The 19,921-nt window shown below is 42.8% G+C and overlaps 1 protein-coding gene across 2 annotated transcripts in view; it reads right to left on the reverse strand.

Moving 5' to 3' along the window:
• Positions 1–555: 555 nt before the first annotated feature.
• Positions 556–19,921, reverse strand: part of LOC129858184 (ecto-NOX disulfide-thiol exchanger 2-like) — a 419,543-nt gene continuing 400,177 nt past the window's right edge. For both annotated transcript variants that reach the window (XM_055927210.1, XM_055927211.1), the window contains 2 exons: positions 15,538–15,623; positions 556–2,260 (listed from right to left, as the gene is read on the reverse strand). In XM_055927210.1, the coding sequence (XP_055783185.1) occupies positions 2,129–2,260; positions 15,538–15,623 (218 nt within the window). In that variant the 3' untranslated portion in view covers positions 556–2,128. The remainder of the gene's footprint in view (positions 2,261–15,537; positions 15,624–19,921) is intronic.

A 19,921-nucleotide genomic window follows, 5' to 3' on the forward strand; every position in this document is an offset into this window, starting at 1 on the left:
CCTTGGAAAGTTTTTTTTTCTTGGTCACATACAGCTGATGTGTTGTGTGTTTAATTCCACAAGCAAATGGAAGAGGTGAGAGGAAGAGAGTTGCGAGAAGGAATACAACGTGGCTGCCATGAAAGTAAACTGTGTTTACGCGTGATCAGGGGTATTCATTCCGACGATTCTGTTGAAAAACATTTCTTAAACGGAGCAAACGGAACAAAAGGTGGATAAACATACCTGAATTTGTCCAAAATAAACTCTTGTTTGCAACTGTTGGACTAATGATTACACCCTATATCAGCTAGATGCAGGCAAGAGTGTGCAAGGTGATATTGAATGTCACTGTCTATCTACCTACGTTGTAAACTTTCATTCATAAGTTGTAGCAACCTCATGATGGGTATAGGTCAAATGTAAGTATTATGTAGTAGCTTAATACCTATCGCTGTTGCATTTCAGGATATGGTTGTTCACTTTTACACACCACATAACCCCCTACTGTTATTCTCTAAGCTGTTTGAGATGCATGTAAATCATGTTTACCCTCTGACAAAACAAATCACATCATCGTGTCATCAAACTAACATTTTTATCAAAATGCACTTCACCAAACGTCTTCAAATAACGACACAAACATTATGTACGCAGCAAAAAATTACATCAAATGATCGGCTGGTCAAGTAACGGCAGGAGCGTTGGGCCAGTAACCGCACGTTCTGTGGTTTGAATACCCGAGCTGACAAGGTGAAAACATCTGTCAATGTGCCATTGAGCAAAGCACTTAACCCTAACTTTCTCCAGGGGCACTGTACTACTATGCTGTATATGATGATAAAACATCATTTTTTTACACAGTAAGACATCAAGTATGGTTGATATCAAGTAAAATAAGAAAATAAAAACATACAAACAAATAATCCCAACAATCCTCAAATGAACTAGCCACAACAGAAAGGCACTGCGTAATAATAATTTGGTGGGTGCTTATATTTGTTCTATTTCACACATGTATAAGTGTGTATTAATACACGTGTGAGTTGGAAATGTGGTTTTTGCATACACCCCGGAGAGTGGGATCATAGCTAGGGTCTGCCATTATCAACAGCGAACCTGGTGCAATTAGGTTTAAGTGCCTTGCTCAAGAGCACATCAACAGATTTTTCACTTTGTCAGCTCGGGATTCGACTAGAGACCTTTCGGTTACAGGCCCAATGCTCTAGCCTAGGCTACCTACCACCCCTCCCACGTGAAGGTATACTCATAAAAACACTATTACCCCTGCCAATTGCTGGAAGTTCATTATGTTTACCAGGGTCGTGTTCATTAGGTACCAAACAGAAAAATGTAGCGGGGAGGGACTACCTAGACTTGGGCATAAGAAATGTTTTAATTGTTGGGTCTTGATTATTCTTTAAGTTCAAACAAAGAGCACTGAATACTAAATTAAAACTGAATACACATTGGTTGAGAATTTTCATTTGGTTCACATGGAAAACAAACAACAACCCCCTGATAGCTCCTGAAATCATCTGGTATGACGATGCCCATACAGAAAGTATGGTAATATATACAATCTATTTATAGAATTGCCCAAACAAGGAACAAAAGAGAGAAAAGAGAAAGGCAGAATGAGATGGAAAGTGTTCAGCAGACCCTGATATCCTCCCTGGGGCACGTTCAGCAGACCACAACATTTAGGAACTTTCCGGGAAGAAATGTACAACATAGAACAAACATGCCTCTCCGAACACGTTGACCGAGGAATCATGTTGGCTATTCATGGCATTTCTATTTGTAACTTTCAACAACATTTGGCAACTGAACGTGGCCCTGGGTAGTAGTCTTGGTTGATTGACAGCAAAGTTAACCAGTTAGAGGCTCTGAGAACGGTTCAGTCCGCCAATGTGATGGACTAACAGCCAATCAATCCCCTGGCCCCTTTGGACTGATACTCCTCTGAGACTCCCAGTGTTCTATCTCATGAGGCGTTGCAGAGTCGGGCACAGAGCAGAGCAATTATAGAGGTCTCTGTCACCCTCTCTGTCACGTACACAGAGGCTGTATCCTCAGTGTCCTCATAATGGAGCCTAATGCTGTTTCTTCTGTGTCTCTGTGATATCCGCTGTGTGTCTGTAATGCTCTATTTGGTCTTGTATCCCTCGAAACCACAGAACTTCCAGCGTTTCTCCAGGCTGGCGCCCACCCCTGTCAGCTCCTGTCTGAAGGTACTGGGCAGCCGACCCAGTAGAGCCCCCACCTGTCCGGTGTTAATCTGAAACACACACACACACTCTATAAATACACCGATTTGATACATACACTGACACACATCCACAGATACAATCACAATACAAACATAACACACAGATTTGATACACAATCCTACAAACTCAAAGAGCCCCACATCTCAGAAGAACTGATCTGAATGACAAACGCCAACACCAACATAATACACATCACAAGATGAATGCATACAAAGCCCTCCCCCGCCCTCCTTTTGGCAAATCTGACCATGACCCCATCTTGTTGGAAACTAAAACAGCCAGAAACTAAAACAGGAAGCGCCTGTGCTATCTATTGCTGGTCTGACCAATCGGATTCCATGCTTCAGGATTGCTTCGATCACATGGACTGGGATATGTTCCGGGTTGCCTCAGATAATAACATCGACGTACAGTATACTCTGACTCGGTGAGAGAGTTTATAAGGAAGTGTATAGGAGATGTTGTACCCACTGTGACTGTTAAAACCTTCCCTAATCAGAAACCGTGGATTGATGGCATCATTCGCGCAAAACTGAAAACACATACCATCACATTTAATCATGGCAAGGCGACTTGAAATATGGCCGAATTTAAACAGTGTAGTTATTCCATCCGTAAGGCAATCAATCAAGCAAAGTGTCAGTATAGAGACGAAGTGGAGTCGCAATTCAATGGCACAGACACGAGACGTATGTGGCAGGGTCTACAGACAATCTCAGATTACAAAAAGAAAACCAGCCCGTCGCAGACATCGAGGTTTTGCTGCCAGAGAAATTAAACAACTTCTTTGCACGCTTTGAGGACAATACAGTGCCACTGATGCGGCCCGCTACCAATGACTGTAGTCTCTCCTTCTCCGTGGCCGACATGAGTAAAACATTTAAACGTGTTAACCCTCCCAAGGCTGCCAGCCCAGACGGCATCTCTAGCCTTGTCCTCAGAGCATGTGCAGACCAGCTGGCTGGTGTGTTTGCGGACATACTAAATCAATCCCTATCCCAGTCTGCTGTCCCCATATGCTTCAAGATGGGCACCATTGTTCCTGTTCCCAAAAAAGCTAAGGTAACTGAATTAAATGACTATCGCCTCGTAGCACTCACTTCTGTCATCATGAAGTGCTTTGGGAGACTAGTCAAGGATAATACCACCTCCACCCTACCTGTCACCATAGACCCACTTCAATTTGCTTACAGCCCCAATAGGTCCACAGACGATGCAATCGCCATCACACTGCACATTGCCCTATCCCATCTGGACAAGAGGAATACCTATGTAAGAATAATGTTCATTGACTACAGCTCAGCATTCAATACCATAGTACCCTCCAAACTCATCATTAAGCTTGAGACCCTGGGTCTTGACCCCGCCCTGTGCAACTGGGTCCTGGACATCCTGACGGGCCACCCCAAGGTGGTGAAGGTAGGAAACAACATCTCGACTCTGCTGATCCACAACACTGGGGTCCCACAAGGGTGCGTTCTCAGCCCCCTTCTGTACTCCCTGTTCACCCACGACTGCGTGGCCATGCACACCTTCAACTCAATCATCAAGTTTGCAGATGACACAACACTGGTAGGCTTGATTACCAACAACAACGAGATAGCCTACAGGGAGGAGGTGAGGGCTCTCGGAGTGTGGTGTCAGGAAAATAACCTCTCACTCAATGTCAGCAAAACAAAAGAGATGATCGTGGACTTCAGGAAACAGCAAATGGAGCACCCCCCCCCCCCCCCCTATCCACATTGACGGGACAGCAGTGGAGAAGGTAGAACATTTTAAGTTCTTCAGTATACATATCACAGACAAACTGAAATGGTCCACGCACACAGACAGTGTTGTCAAGAAGGTGCAACTACGCCTCTTCAACCTCAGGAGGCTGAAAGAATTTGGCTTGTCACCAAAAACCCTCACTAGCTTTTACAGGTGCACAATTGAGAGCATCCTGTCGGGCTGTATCACAGACTGGTATGGGAACTTCACCGGCCACAACTGCAAGGCTCTCCAGAGAGTGGTGCGGACTCCACAACGCATCACATGGGGCACACTACCTGCCCTCCAGGACACCTACAACACCCGATGTCACAGGAAGGCCAAGAAAATCATCAGGGACAATAACCACTCAAGCCACTGCATGTTCACCCTGCTTCTGTCCAGAAGGCGAGGTCAGTACAGGTGCATCAAAGCTGGGACAGAAAGATTGAAAATTAGCTTCTATCTCAAGGTTGTTAGATTGTTAAACAGCCACCACTAGCACAGAGAGGCAGCTGCCTACCTACAGACTTGATATCATTGGCCACTTTAATAAATGGAACACTAGTCACTTTAGTAATGCCACTTTAAGAATGTTTACATATCTCACATTACTCATCTCATATGTATATAATGTATACTGTATCCTTCACTGTCCATTGCATCTTAGCCGCTCTGTCACTGCTCATCCAAATATTTTATACTTATATATTCTTATCCCATTCCTTTACTAGATTGTGTGTATAAGATTTTGTTGTGGAATTTGTTAGATATTGGATTTTGTTGTGGAATTGTTAGATATTGGATTTTGTTGTGGAATTGTTAGATATTACCTGTTAGATACTGCTGTACTGTCGGATGTAGAAACATTTCAGAAGCATTTCGCTACACTCGCAATAACATCTGGTAACCATGTGTTTGTGACCAATAACATTTGATTTGATTTGACAAACCCACACCTACAGTTGAAGTCAGAAGTTTACATACACTTATGTCGGAGTCATTAAAACTAGTTTTTCAACCACTCCACAAATTTCTTGTTAAAAAAACTATAGTTTTGGCAAGTCGGTTAGGACATCTACTTTGTGCATGACACAAGTAATTTTTCCAACAATTGTTTACAGACACATTATTTCACTTATAATTCACTGTATCACAATTCCAGTGGGTCAGAAGTTACATTACACTAAGTTGACTGTGCCTTTAAACATACCACCCAGCATACCACCCTGCATACCACTGCTGGCTTGCTTCTGAAGCTAAGCAGGGTTGGTCCTGGTCAGTCCCTGGATGGGAGACCAGATGCTGCTGGAAGTGGTGTTGGAGGGCCAGTAGGAGGCACTCTTTCCTCTGGTCTAAAAAATATCCCAATGCCCCAGGGCAGTGATTGGGGACACTGTCCTGTATAGGGTGCCGTCTTTCGGATGGGACGTTAAACGGGTGTCCTGACTCTCTGAGGTCACTCCCCTCTCTCTCCAGATGAAATCTCGCGTCTTGTGACGGCCGGCCGCCCAACAACCTGCCCGCTTGACCCTATCCCCTCCTCTCTTCTCCAGACCATTTCCGGAGACCTTCTCCCTTACCTCACCTCGCTCATCAACTCATCCTTGACCGCTGGCTACGTCCCTTCCGTCTTCAAGAGAGCGAGAGTTGCACCCCTTCTGAAAAAACCTACACTTGATCCCTCCGATGTCAACAACTACAGACCAGTATCCCTTCTTTCTTTTCTCTCCAAAACTCTTGAACGTGCCGTCCTTGGCCAGCTCTCCTGCTATCTCTCTCAGAATGACCTTCTTGATCCAAATCAGTCAGGTTTCAAGACTAGTCACTCAACTGAGACTGCTCTTCTCTGTATCACGGAGGCGCTCCGCACTGCTAAAGCTAACTCTCTCTCCTCTGCTCTCATCCTTCTAGACCTATCGGCTGCCTTCGATACTGTGAACCATCAGATCCTCCTCTCCACCCTCTCCGAGTTGGGCATCTCCGGCGCGGCCCACGCTTGGTTTGCGTCCTACCTGACAGGTCGCTCCTACCAGGTGGCGTGGCGAGAATCTGTCTCCTCACCACGCGCTCTCACCACTGGTGTCCCCCAGGGCTCTGTTCTAGGCCCTCTCCTATTCTCGCTACACACCAAGTCACTTGGCTCTGTCATAACCTCACATGGTCTCTCCTATCATTGCTATGCAGACGACACACAATTAATCTTCTCCTTTCCCCCTTCTGATGACCAGGTGGCGAATCGCATCTCTGCATGTCTGGCAGACATATCAGTGTGGATGACGGATCACCACCTCAAGCTGAACCTCGGCAAGACGGAGCTGCTCTTCCTCCCGGGGAAGGACTGCCAGTTCCATGATCTCGCCATCACGGTTGACAACTCCATTGTGTCCTCCTCCCAGAGCGCTAAGAACCTTGGCGTGATCCTGGACAACACCCTGTCGTTCTCAACTAACATCAAGGCGGTGGCCCGTTCCTGTAGGTTCATGCTCTACAACATCCGCAGAGTACGACCCTGCCTCACACAGGAAGCGGCGCAGGTCCTAATCCAGGCACTTGTCATCTCCCGTCTGGATTACTGCAACTCGCTGTTGGCTGGGCTCCCTGCCTGTGCCATTAAACCCCTACAACTCATCCAGAACGCCGCAGCCCGTCTGGTGTTCAACCTTCCCAAGTTCTCTCACGTCACCCCGCTCCTCCGCTCTCTCCACTGGCTTCCAGTTGAAGCTCGCATCCGCTACAAGACCATGGTGCTTGCCTACGGAGCTGTGAGGGGAACAGCACCTCAGTACCTTCAGGCTCTGATCAGGCCCTACACCCAAACAAGGGCACTGCGTTCATCCACCTCTGGCCTGCTCGCCTCCCTACCACTGAGGAAGTACAGTTCCCGCTCAGCCCAGTCAAAACTGTTCGCTGCTCTGGCACCCCAATGGTGGAACAAACTCCCTCACGACGCCAGGACAGCGGAGTCAATCACCACCTTCCGGAGACACCTGAAACCCCACCTCTTCAAGGAATACCTAGGATAGGATAAAGCAATCCTTCTGCCCCCCCCCCCCCTTAAAAGATTTAGATGCACTATTGTAAAGTGGCTGTTCCACTGGATGTCATAAGGTGAATGCACCAATTTGTAAGTCGCTCTGGATAAGAGCGTCTGCTAAATGACTTAAATGTAAATGTAAATGTCATTAAAGATCCCATGGCACTTATCGTAAGAGTAGGGGTGTTAACCCCGGTGTCCTGGCTATATTCCCAATCTGGCCCTCAAACCATCATGGTCACCTAATAATCCCCAGTTTACAATTGGCTCATTCATCCCCCTCCTCTCCCCTGTAACTATTCCCCAGGTCGTTGCTGCAAATGAGAACGTGTTCTCAGTCAACTTACCTGGTAAAATAACGGTAAAATAAAAGTAAATAAAAAAATAAAATAAATAAAAAACAGTTTGGAAAATTCTAGAAAATGATGTCATGGCTTTAGAAGCTTCTGATAGGCTAATTGAAATAATTTCAATCAATTGGAGGTGTACCTGTGGATGTATTTCAAGCCTACCTTCAAACTCAGTGCCTCTTTGCTTGACATCATGGGAAAATCAAGAGAAATCAGCCAAGACCTCAGAAAAAAAATTGTAGACCTCCACAAGTCAGGCTCATCCATGGGAGCAATTACCAAATGCCTGAAGCTACCACGTTCATCTGTACAAACAATAGTACGCAAGTATAAACACCATGGGACCACGCAGCCGTCATACCATTCAGGAAGGAGAAGCGTTCTGTCTCCTAGAGATGAACGTCTATTGGTGCGAAAAGCGCAAATCAATCCCAGAACAACAGCAAAAGACCTTGTGAAGACGCTGGAGGAAACAGGCACAAAAAGTATCTATATCCACAGTAAAACGAGTCCTATATCGACATACCTGAAAGGCCGCTAAGCAAGGAAGAAGCCACTGCTCCAAAACCGCTATTAAAAATCCAGACTACGGATTGCAACTGCACATGGGGACAAAGATTGTACTTTTTGGAGAAATGTCCTCTGGTCTGATGAAACAAAAATAGAACTGTTTGGCCATAATGACCATCGTTATGTTTGGAGGAAAAAGGGGGAGCCTTGCAAGCCGAAGAACACCATCCCAACCGTGAAGCGTGGGGGTGGCAGCATCATGTTGTGGGGGTGCTTTGCTGCAGGTGGGACTGGTGCACTTCACAAAATAGATGGTATCACGTGGAAAAAATTATGTGTATATATTGAAGCATCATGTCAAGACATCAGTCAGGAAGTTAAAGCTTGGTCGCAGAATGGGACTTCCAAATGGAAAATGACCCCAAGCATACTTCCAGTTGTGGCAAAATGGTTTAAGGACAACAAAGTCAAGGTATTGGAGTGGCCATCACAAATCCCTGACCTCAATCCTGTAGAACATTTGTGGGCAGAACTAAAAAAGCCTGTATGAGCAAGGAGGCCTACAAACCTAACTCAGTTACACCAGCGCTGTCAGGAGGAATGGGCCAACTTATTCACCCAATTTATTGTGGGAAGCTTATGGGAGGCTACCCGAAATGTTTGACCCAAGTTAAACAATTTAAAGGCAATGCTACCAAATACTAATTGAGTGTATGTAAACTTCTGACCCACTGGGAATGTGATGAAATAAATAAAAGCTGAAATAAATCATTCTCTCGGCTATTATTCTGACATTTCACATTCTTTAAATAAAGTAGTGATCCTAACTGAGCTAAGAAGAGGATAACATTTCAGGAATTGTGAAAACTGAGTTAAATGTATTTGTAAACTTCCAACTGTATATCCTATATTCATGTATATAGTACTGAAGCACTGGGAGATACAGAGAGATATCCTTTCCTTATGTCTACAGTACTGGAGCTATGGGAAATACAAGGAAATAGCATACACTGTATCTGGAGGGAGTGAGAGGAGAGGAAAGTTAATGGCTTAGCATCAACCCCAACTCAAACCTGAAGCGGAGCCTGCATCAAGGGCCTGAAATTTGATGAGACTGCACAAGAAGACTTTGCCTGCACCATGGGACTCTGCCCGCACTAGGGGATTCAAGGCTGACTGAGCCAGGAGGCTCAAACTGCGCAGTGGGGCTCTGGCATACATCAGGCCCATATGTCAACCCAGTGGGGATGCTTAATCCGTGACATGGTGTGTGTGTTGGAGCGAGGAGAAAGGACAGCTTGCTGTGTGTGTGTGTGTCTGTGTCTGTGTCTGTGTGTGTGTGTGTGTGTGTGTGTGTGTGTGTGTGTGTGTGTGTGTGTGTGTGTGTGTGTGTGTGTGTGTGTGTGTGTGTGTGTGTGTGTGTGTGTGTGTGTGTGTGTGTGTGTGTGTGTGTGATTTGCAGCAAGGTGCCAGGATGCCTCTATTGCTCAGCTGGTTGAGTGTGTGATAATGTATTGTAAGGGTGTTTTCATACCTAGCCCTCATAAAAATAACCAATCTCAGGCCTCTTTAAAGTGAACTCTGGGGTAAAAAAAAAAGCAAAATAACTCAGTTCTCTTTGTATTTACACTGATCTAGCCTTTGAATGAGGACCCAACTCTAACCTCATGACCAAAAACACACATTGCTCTAAATGTCATAACCCTCGGAAGTCTTCAGTTGTCTTATGTGGACTGTGTCAATGTGCATTCCATAGGAAGTTCACCCCTATTGATAAAACTAACACAATGTATGGTTCTATTGGACATGTGAGGCATGCACTTCTATGTTTACGTTCCGCTCTCTGGGTGATTCTGACTGTATCTCTCCTAGTTCGGCAGGATAGCAACCCTGATAACGTGCTCTTCAACCCATTAGATATTAATGAAGCGAATGATCAATATAATGATTGTGTTTATCCAGATTCAAATTTCCTAACATTTTCCAGAAATAAGTATCTCATCTCTATACTGTAGCAGTTTATCTATTTCCAAGCTTATTTTCTACCTTTCATTTGAACGTTCGCAGTCTTCCTAAAAATCAGGACCACCTTGTTCATTATCTGTCTTCTCTCAGTCATGAGTTTTCCGTTGTTGCCCTTTCCGAATCATGGTTGACTGAAGAGACAACCATGCTTTATGACATGTCTCCTTGTCTTTATAATGATGTTCACCACTGTAAACCATCAAGTGGGAGGAGGAGTGTCCATTTTTGTTGATAAATTATTTGTTAGAGAGGACCTTTCACTTACATCTGATAACATTGATGTTGAATCTCTTTTCATATAAATCCCTTCTGTAATTTTTTGGGTGGAAAAAGTGGTAATTGGATGCATCTATTGACCCCCCGATTCTGACATTGGCAGTGTCCTTGATATCCTTGCATCAACCTTGGATTTTATTAATAATGAAGATAAAAATGTGTTTTCTATTGGGTGATTACAACATCAATTTATTTAAAAGTGAGAACCACTCACTGACCTCAGATTTTTTGAATACTTTATACTCCAGCTATCTATATACTAGAGGTTGACCGAATAATCGGAATAGCTGATAAATTAGGGCCGATTTTAAGTTTTCTCAACATTCGGTAATCATCGTTGTTGTAATCGGCCATAATCGGTGTCCATTGCACTCCACGAGGAGACTGTGTGGCAGGCTGACTACCTGTTACGCGTGTCACGTCTGCTCCCGCTCTTCCCTTCCCCTGGCGCTTGAGGGCGCCAGTTTCCCTGCATCACACGCTCCTGCCATCATCACTCACACCTGTCCTCCCTCGTCACTCGCTTCAGCGTTATTGGACTCACCTGGACTCACTTATCACCTGTTATTTCCTCCCCTATATTTGTCAGTTCCCCAGCTCTGTTCCCCGCTGCTGCATTGTATTGTTTTTGTCTTTTGAATTTGTTTCTGACGCTGTTCCTGTCTCATCTCTGTCCGTCATAATTAAATGTTTTACTCCCCGTACCTGCTTCGTCTCTCCAGCGTCATTCCGTGTGACAGAATGCAGCAGCCTAACATACGAAGCATCGGGGAGTACTGGTATTCCGTTGGAATGGTGGCAGCGGCTATGGGTCGCCACCGATGGAACCGGGGATGCCTAGCCAGCTCGTCAGGCTTCCACGCCTTAGATGGCTTGAGAGGTGTCCTTGCCCCGGTTGACTCGGATGGCGCCCATCCCACATCGGGCCTCAGCCGGATCGTCAGTTCTTGTTTGCCCAGCTGGTCCAGGAGTTTTTGTTTTTTGTTTTGTTGGTGATGTCGGGGTGGATCCCGCCGCCGATGGAACCGTGGGTGCCTAAGCCAGCCCCCCGGGCTTTCACGCCCTGGCTGGCTCGGCGGCTTTCCATCCCACGTCACACTCCACTGGATCATCGGGTTCCCCTTCTGCTGCGGGATCGCAAGGCTCTCATTGCCTCAGCTGGATCGTCAGGCTCTCATGCCTCGGCTGGCTCGCCAGGCTCTCACGCTCCTGCCGGTTCGTCGGGTTTTCACGCCCCAACCGGCTTGCCCAGCGCCCATGTCTCGGCCGGTTCGCCCAGGTGGGAAGCCGTGTGCCGTCCCAAGAGGGAGGGGTACTGTCACGTCTGCTCCCGCTCTTCCCTTCCCCTGGCGCTTGAGGGCGCCAGATTACTCTGCATCACACGCTCCTGCCATCATCACTCACACCTGCCCTCCCTCGTCATTTGCTTCAGCGTTATTGGACTCACCTGGACTCACTTATCACCTGTTATTTCCTCCCCTATATTTGTCAGTTCTCCAGCTCTGTTCCCCGCTACTGCATTGTATTGTTGTTGTCTTTTTAATTTGTTTCTGACGCTGTTCCTGCCTCGTCTCTGTTCGTTATAATTAAACGTTTTACTCCCCGTACCTGCTTCGTCTCTCCAGCGTCATTCCGCGTGACAACGCGAGTGCAGCAAGGAGCCAAGGTAAGTTGCTAGCTAGCATTAAACGTATCTTATAGAAAACAATCAATCTTAACATAGTCACTAGTTAACTACACATGGTTGATATTACTAGTTTATCTAGCTTGTCCTGCATTGCATATAATTGATGCGGTGCCTGTTAATTTATCATCGATTCACAGCCTACTTCGCCAAACGGGTGATGATTTAACAAGCGCATTCGCAAAAAAAGCACTGTCGTTGCACCAATGTGTACCTAACCATAAACATCAACGCCTTTCTTAAAATCAATACACAAGTATATATTTTTAAACCTGCATATTTAGTTAATATTGCCTGCTAACATGAATTTATTTTAACTAATGAAATTGTGTCACTTCTATGCGTTCTATGCAAGCAGAGTCAGGGTATATGCAGCAGTTTGGACTGGCTGGCTCGTTGCGAACTGTGTGAAGACCATTTCTTCCTAACAAAGACCGTAATTAATTTGCCAGAATTGTACATAATTATGACATAACATTGAAGGTTGTGCAACGTAACAGCAATATTTAGACTTAGGGATGCCACCCGTTAGATAAAATAAGGAACGGTTCTGTATTTCACTGAAAGAATAAACGTTCTGTTTTCGAAAATGATAGGTTCCGGATTTAACCATATTAATGACCTAAGGCTCGTATTTCTGTGTTATTATATTATATTTAAGTCTATGATTTGATATTTGATAGAGCAGTCTGACTGAGCGGTGGTAAGCAGCAGCAGGCTCGTAAGCATTCAATCAAAAAGCACTTTCCTGCATTTGCCAGCAGCTCTTCGCTGTGCATGACTTCAAGCCTATCATCTCACGAGATTCGGCTGGCAATACTATAGTGCCTATAAGAACATTCAATAGTCAAAGGTATATGGAATACAAAATGGTATAGAGAGAAATAGTCCTATAATTCCTATAATAACTACAACCTAAAGCTTCTTACCTGGGAATATTGAAGACTCATGTTAAAAAGAACCACCAGCTTTGATATGTTCTTATGTTCTGAGTAACAAACTTAAACATTAGCTTTTTTACATGGCAAATATTGCACTTTTACTTTCTTCTCCAACACTTTGTTTTTGCATTATTTAAACCTAATTGAACATGTTTCATTATTTATTTGAGACTAAATTGATTTTATTGATGTATTATATTAAGTTAAAATAAAAGTGTTCATTCAGTATTGATGTAATTGTCATTATTACAAATATATATAAAAATCGGTCGATTAAATCGGTATCGGCTTTTTGGGTCCTCCAATAATCGGTATCGGCGTTGAAAAATCATAATCGGTCGACCTCTACTATATACCCTCATTTATAGGTCCACAGGAGTGACCAGTTCATCTGCTACCCTTATTAATATTTTTTTTTACAAATTCTTTGAATAATGTGGCTAATACAAATATACTTTATACTTTATACTGACATTTCTGACCACTTTCCAAATTCCCACATCTCGTTGGCAGCTGGAAATAAACATATGGGAATGATTAGTAGCATTAAATGTTGAATATTTAACAAATGTAATTGTGAGCGCTATAAGATGCTTCAGTTTGATCCTCCTGATGTAATGGAGGTGATGGAGGTAATTGGTCATTTAAAGATATCAGCAGCAGGTCATGATGAGATTGGTGCCTCTTTGGTGAAACCAGTGTCTTCCTCGATTACTGAGCCTCTGAGGTATATCTTCACCAAATCTATGCAAACTGGTATTGTTCCTGAAGATTCGAAAATTGCCAAAGTTATACCCCTTTATAAATCTGGGATCGTTAACAAATTATCGGCCAATATCTGCATTACCATGTTTTTCTAAAATCCTAGAAAAATGGTGGATAAGAGAATGTTGAAACATTTAAATCAACACTGTATTCTATATGAGCACCAATAAGGTTTTCGTAAAACCTACTCCACAGATATGTCTCTTTTGCAACTTGTGGATAGAAGCTTTACAGCCCTTAACAACAATGAGTACGCTCTTGGAATCTTTTTAGATTTATCCAAAGCGTTTTACTCTCTATCCAAATATTACTCTCTAAATTGTATTATTACGGTTTCCATGATTATATGTATTATTTATTATATAATTATGTTTATGATAGAGAACAATGTGTTTATGCAAAGGGCTGTGTATCTACCAGGGTCAAGTCATCCTGCGGTGTGCCACAAGGTTCTATAATTGGACCTTTGTTATTCCTAATTTATACCAATGACCTTGCTGCTGTGTCTTCTATCGTACTTCTCCTTCTCTTTGCTGATGACACCAATTTGATTTTATCGCACAAGAATTTTGATTCACTAATTAATGAAGCCAACTCAGGTATGGCCACATCTTTGGAATGGTGTCAGATAAACAAATTATCTTTAAATGTTAAAAAATATAACTTTATTGTATTCACTAGTAAGAATAAGAAATATTGTAAAAAATTAAATAAAAAAGAGCCAGAATCTAAATTGGTGTGAATGAAATGGAACAAGTCACATCCACTAGCTTCCCCCAAGTTCTAGTTGATGAAAAGTTATCCTGGAACAATTTGTCATAAATATTAGTGGTTTGGTTCATCAGGCTTGCTTCCTAACTCTTTACTATAGCTTAATTTATACATATCTTATTAACTATAATATTGTCTGGGCCAGTACATAGGGCTCCTACCTACACAAATGACTCATCATACAGCAAGACTATCCACCACTTCTCATTACCTGGCTCCATCTACACCTTTGTTTAAGAAACTCAATTTCTTGTCTATTTACGACATTAACGTACGCCAATTACGCACTTTCATCTACAAATACTCATACTCAGACAGTTTATCTAAACCCTTCAATGGATTCTTCCAGGTTAATTCTGAAATCGATCTATTTAACATAAGACACTGCGATAACCTTCACCCTCCCCATTGCCGCACCTCACGTAGCCAATTCTCTTTCAGATACAGAGGTACCATACTCTGGAATTCTTATCTTCACATTGCCAAAACCTCATCATCCCTAAATAACTTCAAGCGAACACTAGGGGTCAGCCGGACTACCCAATAATCCCCTCACACACACACACACACACACACACACACACACACACACACACACACACACACACACACACACACACACACACACACACACACACACACACACACACACACACACACACACACACACACACACACACACACACACACACAATCAAACATAGTTTTTCTTGTATACTGAGTATGTCACGTACAATTATAATTAATATTTATTGTTTAACTGATAGAACAAACTTTTTTTTGTGTACTTATGAGTAAAACCTAATTTTGAGAGTTCACTTCAGCTATTTTGTGGTCCGAGTCCTCTTTATATTCACATTGCTATGTTTAGAAAGGAATCAATATCTTTTTCCAACATTCTCTCAATGCACTCTGGATTTTTACAAAGTGCAGGACAAGCCATTCCATCAGAATATGTTATCTAACAGCTAGATATACACTACCGTTCAAAAGTTTGGGGTCACTTTGAAATGTCCTTGTTTTTTAAAGAAAATAAAAATGTTTTGTCAATTAACATAACATCAAATTGATGAGAAATACAGTGTAGACATTGTTAATGTTGTAAATGACTATTGTACCTGGAAACGGTTGTTTACTGGCAGTGGGGTGTCAGTATGTGTGTGTGTGCCAGCCGTACCTTGGTGTCCAGCTGCTGTAGGTAAGAGAAGATGTATTCGATGCTAGCTCCAAACGGGTGGACATGGAGGAACGTAGAGATGATCCCTGAGGAAGGACAAACAGAGACATCAATACAGCTGTCAATCAAACTGGAATACCATATTAACAGGTAGTTTAATTCTCTATAACTACAACCCTACAATCATATGTACAAACACCTCAATTCAGTCTGAGTGTTGATTTACACATCTGTTCAAAATGAAAGCCAGCGAGAATATGCCATCCAATAGACATAAGAGTATCAAACTGTATTTTATTAACCTATAGCTAACATACAGCTAACCTACAGCTGACACACAGCTAACCTAGCACATCATCGTCTACGCTCGGATAGGGCACGTATGCTCGGATACGCTTACCCGTGACATACGGTGCATTCGGAATGTATTCAGACCCCTTCACTTCTCCACATTTTGTTACGTTACAGCCTTATTCTAAAATGGATTAAATAAAACATTTTCCTCATCAATCTACACACAATACCTCATAATGACAAAGTGAATACAGGTTTTTAGAAAAGTTAGCAAATGTACAAAAAAAACAGAAATACCATAAATATTCAGAGCCTTTGCTATGAGACTCGAAATTGAGCTCAGGTGCATCCTGTTTCCATTGATCATCCTTGAGATGTTTCTGCAACTTGATTGGAGTCCACCTGTGGTAAATTCAATATATTGGACATTATTTGAAAAGGCACACATCTGTCTATATAATATCCCACAGTTGACAGTGCATGTCAGAGCAAAAACCAAGCCATGAGGTCGAAGGAATTGTCTGTAGATCTCCGAGACAGGATTGTGTCGAGGTAAAGATCTGGGGAAGGGTACCAAAAACTTTCTGCAGCATTGAAGGTTCCCCAAAACACAGTGGCCTCCATCATAGTTAAATGGAAGTTTGGAACCACCAAGACTCTTCTTAAAGCTGGCTGCTCGGCCAAACTGAGCAATCGAGGGAGAAGGGCCTTGGTCAGGGAGGTGACCAAGAACCCGATGGTCACTCTGACAGAGCTCCAGCATTCCTCTGTGGAGATGGGAGAACCTTCCAGGAGGACAACCATCTCTGCAACCATCTCTGCAGCACTCCACTAGGCCTTTATGGTAGAGTGGCCAGTTGGAAGACACTCCTCAGTAAAAGGCACATGGCAGCCCGCTTAGAGTTTGCCAAAAGGCAGCTAAAGGACTCTCAGACCATGAGAAACCAGATTGTCTGGTCCAATGAAACCAAGATTGAACTGTTTGGCCTGAATACCAAGCATCTGGAGGAAACCTGGCACCATCCCTACAGTGACGCCTCACAAATCCTCAACTGGCCGCTTCATTAAATTGTACCTGCAAAACACCAGTCTCAACATCAGCATTGAACGGTAGTGTATATAAATGTAACATTTTAGTTAATTTTTAAAAATATATATTAGCAAACATTTCTAAAAATCTGCTTCTGCTTTGGCATTATGAGGTATTGTGTGTAGATTGATGAGGAAAAAACTGTAACGTAATAAGGCTGTAGTGACAAAATGTGGAAAAAGTCAAGGGATTTGAATACTTTCCGAATGCACTGTATTTAGTGATGCATCACCTAGAAGCAACTGATGCAGACCTTTGGAACATCTACATTTTAAAAAGTAGAATAAATATAGCCTACACCGTCACAATAAATCCATAATTTATTATACACAGGTCTAAAGAAACATGAAGAAAATGTAGTCTATTTCAGAAGAACAGAATAGCATACTCTGAGTTGTCCTTATGTTAGGCCCTGATCTGGCTATGCCATATGGCTGTGGGCTACGATAGCTCATTTAGCAGAAAAGATTACCCTAGAATTCCATGGCATTATTTTGCTTATTTTATAGTATGAAGTGTTTTCCAAGGAAGTGCACACATGCGGATATCCTGTGTTGAGTGGTTAACAAAGAAACAGGTTATATATACAACTTTAGTTGTGATACGAACACTGCGCTATATGTTTAGATATTTATACATTTTAAGGCTAAATGATGCGACTGAAGAGGATTTGATAAAAGTCATATGAAAGGCACAAGCTTTGATTTGTTTCTTATGCAGGCTGCACACACTTCATCAGTATCTCATTCACAATTTGACAAGCACTTGATAATATTCTCACCAGGCCTTGAATTTCTCGGTGGCATCCCCCTTGTGTGTCCATAATGCCCCCTAAAAAAATCCATTCCTTTTGCTGCCAAATTGGTCATTGTGCCCTTGGTGTCACGACTTCCGCCGAAGTCGTCCCTCTCCTTGTTCGGGCAGTGTTCGACGGTCGACGTCACCGACCTTCTAGCCATCACTGATCCATTTTTCATTTTCCATTGGTTTTGTCTTGTCTTCCTTCACACCTGGGTCCAATCCCATCAATTACATGTTGTGTATTTAACCCTCTGTTTCCCCTCATGTCCTTGTCGGAGATTGTTTTGATTGTATGTGATGTGCTATTTAGTGTTGGTGTGCGACGGGTTTTGTACCCACTTTGTTATTTTGTACATTTTGGTTGTTTTGTAGTTTTGTCAGCATTTATTAACTTCTTATGGCTGGGGGCAGTATTGAGTAGCTTGGATGAATAAGATGCCCAGAGTAAGCTGCCTGCTACTCAGTCCCAGAAGCTAAGATATGCATATTATTAGTAGATTTGGATAGAAAACACTCTGAAGTTTCTAAAACTGTTTGAATGATGTCTGTGAGTAAAACAGAACTCACATGGCAGGCAAAAACCTGAGAAAAACTCCAACCAAGAAGTGGGAAATCTGAGGTTTGTAGGTTTGCCTATCCAATATACAGTGTCTATGGGGTCGTATTGCACTTCCTAAGGCTTCCACTAGATGTCAACAGTCTTTATAACCTTCTTTGATGCTTCTACTGTGAAGGATAAGGGAATAAGAGCTGATTGACTCAGGGCTCTGGCAGAGTGACACGAGCTCACTCAGGCGCGCCCCCTTGAGAGTTAGCTGTGTTCCATCGCATTTCTACAGACAAAGGAATTCTCCGGTTGAAACAATATTGAAGATTTATGTTAAAAATATCCTAAAGATTGATTCTATACATCGTTTGACATGTTTCTACGAACTGTAATGGAATTTTTGACTTTTCATCTGGCCTGCATGAATTTGGATTTTGGAACTAAACGTGCAAACAAAAAGGAGGTATTTGGACATAAATTATGGACTTTATCGAACAAAACAAACATTTATTGTGGAACTGGGATTCCTGGGAGTGCATTCCGATGAAGATCAAAGGTAAGTGAATATTTATAATGCTATTTCTGACTTCTGTTGACTCCACAACATGGCGGGTACCTGTATGGCTTGTTTTTTGTGTCTGAGCGCCGTACTCAGATTATTGCATGGTGTGCTTTTTCCGTAAAGTTTTTTTGAAATCTTACACAACGGTTGCGTTAACCTGTTTGGGCTGCAGGGGCAGTATTGAGTAGCCGGATAAAAGGTGCCCATTTCAAATGGCCTCGTACTCAATTCTTGCTCAATAATATGCATATTATTATTACTATTGGATAGAAAACACTCTCTAGTTTCTAAAACCGTTTGAATTATATCTGTGAGTAAAACAGAACTAATTTTGCAGCAAACTTCCCGACAGGAAGTGGAAAATCTGAAATCGATGCTCTGTTCTAGGGCCTGCCTATAAATGTCCTTGATATTTTTTAGAATACATGCACTTCATACGTCTTCCACTAGATGTCGATAGGCAGTGAGAGAAGAAATGGAGTGTGTAACTTGGACTGGGGTCGAATAAAAGCTCTCGGCATGACGTGTCACCAGTTTCCTGTTTCCTGGAGAGCGCGTGAAGGGACCTGGTTTTGCCTTCTGATAAGCTGTCGTTATAGACAACTAATATCTCCGGCTTTGATTGATTTGATACATGTGACAATATCATCGTAAAGTATGTTTTTTCAATATAGTTTTATTAGATTATTGAAATTTTTTCGGAACGTTAGGCGTGTTGCGTTGTGTGCCTTTGTTCAGGAAGGAGAGCTTCGCGCCACTTTGCTAGCTTTCCGTGCTAATTGACTGGAGAAGAGGACATTCTAAATCCAAACAACGATTGTTCCCGACAAAGGACCCCTTGCACAACATTCTGATGAAAGATCATCAAAAGTAGGACCCATTTTATGATGCTATTTATGATGCTATGTTCGACTATATCTGTCGAACATGTGAAATAGTCGTTTGCGCCCAGATTTTGGGTACTCTCTCGCTATACCTAAGCTGGATGTCGTAATTAAGTTATTTTTAGAATTCTAACACGGCGATTGCATTAAGAACTAGTGTATCTATCATTTCCTATACAACATGTATTTTTTAGTAACGTTTATGT

The sequence above is a fragment of the Salvelinus fontinalis genome, chromosome 6 (assembly GCF_029448725.1).
Source record: "Salvelinus fontinalis isolate EN_2023a chromosome 6, ASM2944872v1, whole genome shotgun sequence".
NCBI lineage: Eukaryota > Metazoa > Chordata > Actinopteri > Salmoniformes > Salmonidae > Salvelinus > Salvelinus fontinalis.